We start from the raw sequence: 5310 nt of genomic DNA on the forward strand, positions 1-5310 counted from the left end.
AATATTTGGTGGATTTTATTATCCCTTGCTTCCCCCTTCTTTCCCTTTCGTCGTCGCCCCTCCCTTCCCACTTACAAATCAAAATATCATTCAAAGACGATAAAAACTATAGGAAAACCATACAGATTATGACTTGGCTAATGATGATTATTAGCATATAACTTCAACTAATTAATAAATAGCAACAAATATCTTAAAGGAAGATGACAGCATTGTAAGTATCTCAGAGTACAACAAATACAAATGCAATTATGTAAGAGAGAGAAAGGAAGAGAGAAAATATAAACATTACACATTCCAACACCACCAAAAAGTTAACATTATCAGAAATTTAACTTTTTCAATTAAACAGGATGTTTCAAATATAGAGGTAATAGACTTTAGAGAAGGGAAACTGTACACAAAACATGAATAAAACAAATAGAAGCATAAAGGAAATAACCCGCATGATTTCACCATTTTCAATGTATTGAATTTCTATACCACCTTATGTATTCACATACCAACATGAGTACTCTACATTACCACATGCACCATAAGATCAAACGAGAAACAACTTGATTTCAAGGTGCTCAAAAACTCATAACACTAGGCCAACTAGATCTATGAAAATTAGATATCCCCTAAAATACAGACGATGATGCAACAAAAAAAAACAGAAAAGGACAGACCGCGGGCTTAAGACCTCTCGATCATGCTGCAGGAACGTGCCAACCGAAGAGTGAGGCTGCCTCCATGCACACTCGCCTCTGTCTCAACAGGTTCACACTCATAAGGCTTCCTACACCCGGGGCAACGCCCATCCTCCTCCAGAATCCTCTTGTGGCAAAAGAGGCAAAGCCGAAACCCACAGAAACAAGGCAAGAAACTCGTGTCCGTCAAATCCAGATCCTCACAGCAAATAGGACACGAGGAAGGTGTGGAGACACGAGCCCAGGGGACCCCTCCTACGCAGCGGCGATCAGGGTTCGGCATACTGTGCTGCTTAGACAAATTTGGCAAACTCTGAGGGCGAAAGGCGTCATCGGCCCTCCACGCTCGGCTACTACCAGAGCCCCAAGGAACCAATCTACTACTCTCGGGTTTTGAATTCGGAGACTCTAAATTGGATCCTTCACGAGGCAAAACCACAGGGGGTGAATCAGAACAAGGATTTTCGTGCTTGTCATCGGCGGCTAAAGCATCTGCCATGGCCTCCCAATCATCCAAGCAACCGTCATCATCGTCCTCACCTTCTTCTTCCTCCTCCTCCCCCTCCTCCTCGGTAATGTTCCCGGAACAGCACCCGCCGCTGCTTGAACTGCTGCTGCTGCTGCTGCTCCCACCACTACTGCTTCCGGTGAAATTTGTTCCCGAATCATTGCCGCACAATACGCCGGCAGGACAGTTGGTAGGAGACTCGGAATCGCTGTCATGATGAATCAATCCGTCGTCTTCTTCGCCTTCGCGCCTCGTGTTAAGAGGCTCCAAGGAGTGCTTGCCGTGATTTACCGACGGCGGCGGCGCGTGAACGACGTCATCGTCCACACCGTCCTTGCATCCCTTACTCTTCACCACACCTGAAACTCTCGGATACAAATCGAAAATACATACCAGAATCAAAGAGTGAATGGATCAATGGAGACAAAAGTGCGCACGTGCACCCGTAACGTACCTTGCGATAACCACTGTTCGCGGCGCGCATCGATTTTATACTGCTTCAATTTTGCAGACCTGTTAGTCTGGAACACACAGGCAATTATAATCGATGAGATTGATGAGAATGAAAAACCTAATGCATGTATCATTACAAAATTTAAAAACAAAAATAAATCGAACCCTCTTCTTCTTCCCGGGGTTCTTAGTGTTTGCGGCGGAGGGAATCGGCACGGCAGAGATTGAATCGGAAACCATGGCTTTGATTCGATTACAGACTAACAAGAGATTCGCAAAAACCCTAATTTGTGAGGAAGGACGAGCAGATAGAAAATTCTAGAGAGAGAAATAAAAACTTAAGATAGAGAACAACAATGGATCACGGTAACTCCTCTGATCCTCTTGCCCTTTTTTGCAACAGAAGAGGTCCAGGTTTGAATCTTTATAGCATGTTTAATTACATCACTACCCCTCATTATTTATTAAATTCTAACAACTGCGAGTGACAATTTTTGTAGAGATTTTAAGACAAACAAGGTTATATATGTAACAATCAATATGTGCGATGCAACACGACGTCGTTGATATACTTCCTACGTAAGCATAAATTTACCCGATATTTGTTATTAAAATAAACCGTCTCTTTAATTAATTACAACAATAATTCCCACTTCATTGTTCCTTGGAAAATAATATATATATATATATAATTTTATTTTTTAAAACTAATTTACCTTTATAATGGATAAGTTAATTATAATATAAATCATATTTAAAAAAATATTAAATCAATTCACAGATAAGGATAAAAAGTATAGTTTGTAATAATTAAGAAAGAGTACTTTTCGTCGTTAAAATACTCGTCTAAGTAGAACAATATAAATTTAATTCTAGTTTCAATCCTCTATTTAAGTTATGGCATTGGTATCATTATTATTTTTCTTGATTTTAGTATTTAGATTATAGAAAACTCATAAGTATGATTTAATTTTCACTTTTGCATATTTCATTCTTCCTATTTTAATTGATTGTATTATTTTAATTTAATTTTAATCTAATGAGTTTGAGATTTAGAATTTGTTAAGAAAGGACGCAAATTTGAGAATTGTACAGTTTTTGTGGACTTTCTAAAATTTGGAAACTAGAATTATGGGAAAAAAAAGAAATTCACCAAAATCACGAAATTAAGACGAATTAAAATTACAATGTAAAAAATATTAAAAGTATAATGGATTAATAGAGAAAATGAAGAAAATAAAAATTTCATATTTTAAAACTATGATATATCTTTAAATTATGAAATAAATTTATGTATACATAAACCCCGGAGGAAAGTTGGATGTTTGAGTAACATGTACAAGAACTTATGTTTGACTTTTATTATCATACAAGAATAATGTTTACATATATAAAAAATATATATACTTAAAGATAAGTTCATACACTAACATTTTAGTTTGTTCAATGCATACTGCAATTAGTGTATATAAATTAAACAAGAAAAACATTCTTTATTTCAAACCACCTATTATCAATATTATTAGAAAAGTCATTGTATTTAACAATTAGTCATCACGTTAAATACAATATCAATGTTTTTTTTATAAAAATAATAGAGAATCAATAATATAAATACTTATCAAAAACAAAGTTAAAAGTTATTATATATTGAATATGGAAAAACAATAAAATCTTATTGGTTGAAAGAGGTTTTAGGATCTATATAATTTATGGAATGAAATGACACTTGTTACAGAGCTATTGGTAAATATAATCGAGCATCTATTGGTTTCAATATTATGAACAATAGCTTAAAAAATTATGAAGATGGTTAGAAGAGGTTGCCATTTTTGGATGTTGATAATTTTTTTATGGTTGAATTAAATTTGGGATTTTAAATTCATCTCTTACATTATAATTTGATTACATCTTGTTGTTGGAAGACCTATCAAGATTAAAGGAAAATACTTGAAGGTAAAATATAAAAAATTCACATTAATTTGTGTGGAAATTGAACTTTCATAATATTTCGTAAAAAATAATTAGTTCAATGAGAGTTTGTGTGCAATGGTAAATATGATGATTTCCATATATGTATGCAAGACACATCCTTTTCACTAAAAAAAAATGTACCTTAGCAATTGAGTGAATAGAAAAAATTTAGCCGCAAAGTAACTGAAATAATTATCCTTGTAAATTAATGGCTACAGTAACGATTAAATTAGTGTATAATAATATTTATTTGTATAGTGACTATAAATGTTTGGTTGCTAAATGTAATGTTTTAGTCACCAAATTAGCAATAGAAAAAATAGTGTATTAGTCATCGAAAATTTGTTGGTCGTTAAAATATGTTAATATGGTAACTGGCAATAAAAAATGTTTGGTCACTAAATGTAATGTTTTGGCCACCAAATTAAATATTGTATTACCCATCAAAAATTTGTTGGTCACTAAAATATATTTAATATAGTCATTGACGATGAAATTTTGTTTAACGTTAAATGTAATGTTTTAGCCTCCGAATCAACGATCGAAAAGGTTTGGCCACTAAATGTAATGTTTTAGCCACCAAATCAACGAGCGAAAATGATTGTATATTTTTTTAGACGTTTATGACAAAATAATTATAATTAGGAATTACTTGCTTTCTCGTATGTTAATAAAGATGACGAACTATTAGAATTCCTTGCTTTACTTTGTTCGTTGTAGCTTAAATGACACCAAGATAATCATTGGTTCAAGTAGCTTTATTACTTTTTCAGCATTCGCAACTATTCTTATCTACGACAGATTTATCTTCCCTGTGAAAAGAAATTCAATGAGGTAATGAATAACATCATAGTTGTTACAAATACTTATTCAAAGTATTTATTTTATTTGTATTACTTAATTTGGATTGGTTTATCATAATAATAATTGATTTTTAATGTGCCTATAGTTTGTATTGTATTCCATTAACAAATTTATGTATGTTCTCTCTCTAATGTAAAATACATCTAAACCCTATGCCACTTGTTACAAATTCTTATTAAAAGATTTGTATTGGTTAATTTGGATTGATTTATCATGGTAATAATTGGTTTAAGGGACATTATTATCGACAACCCATATGGAATTAGCATTGGTGGAAAGAAACTGAAGGAGAAAGAGTATAACAAACCCATCATAAAATCCATCGACAAAAACTCACGTAGGATGGTTGTTTTGCTGATATTTTTATATACTATTGCATATTCTAATAACCCACCATCTCTTATTTGTGGATCAGATTTATCAAAACCAATACCCTTTAGCTCAATTTATACCAAGTAAAACTTATGAATGCTTTTTACATCAACTTCTACATGCTTTCATATGTCGATCACTATATATGTACACTTTTAATATTTTATACTAGTCTTTACTACATTATATATTTGAGGTGATGGTTATTTAGCGTAATTAAATTTATATAATTTATAAACAGGTTAAAAAATTATTTACAAACATGTCAAAATATTGTACATAAGTAGGTAATTACATACATAAAAGTAGTCACCAAAATAAATTGATTTTTATTTTTTTTGTTACTGATTTAGCTACCAAAATATATTGGTGACTAAATATTTCTATTGTTTTGTCATTGATTTAGATACCAAAAATATTTTAATTAAAATAAAAAAATAACTTTTT

The 5310-nt window shown here is 32.4% G+C and overlaps 1 protein-coding gene across 1 annotated transcript; it reads right to left on the minus strand.

The window, feature by feature from the left end:
* Window positions 1–429: 429 nt before the first annotated feature.
* Window positions 430–2050, minus strand: LOC114178184 (histone-lysine N-methyltransferase SETD1A). Its single transcript, XM_028063943.1, has 3 exons — window positions 1819–2050; window positions 1655–1721; window positions 430–1559 (listed from the first exon to the last, which is right to left on the minus strand). Exons 1-3 carry the CDS (start codon window positions 1891–1893, stop codon window positions 679–681), a joined length of 1023 nt encoding a protein of 340 aa, XP_027919744.1. The 5' UTR covers window positions 1894–2050; the 3' UTR covers window positions 430–678.
* Between the last annotated feature and the right edge of the window lie 3260 nt (window positions 2051–5310).

This window comes from Vigna unguiculata, chromosome 3 (genome assembly GCF_004118075.2).
Source record: "Vigna unguiculata cultivar IT97K-499-35 chromosome 3, ASM411807v1, whole genome shotgun sequence".
Classification (NCBI taxonomy): Eukaryota; Viridiplantae; Streptophyta; class Magnoliopsida; order Fabales; family Fabaceae; genus Vigna; species Vigna unguiculata.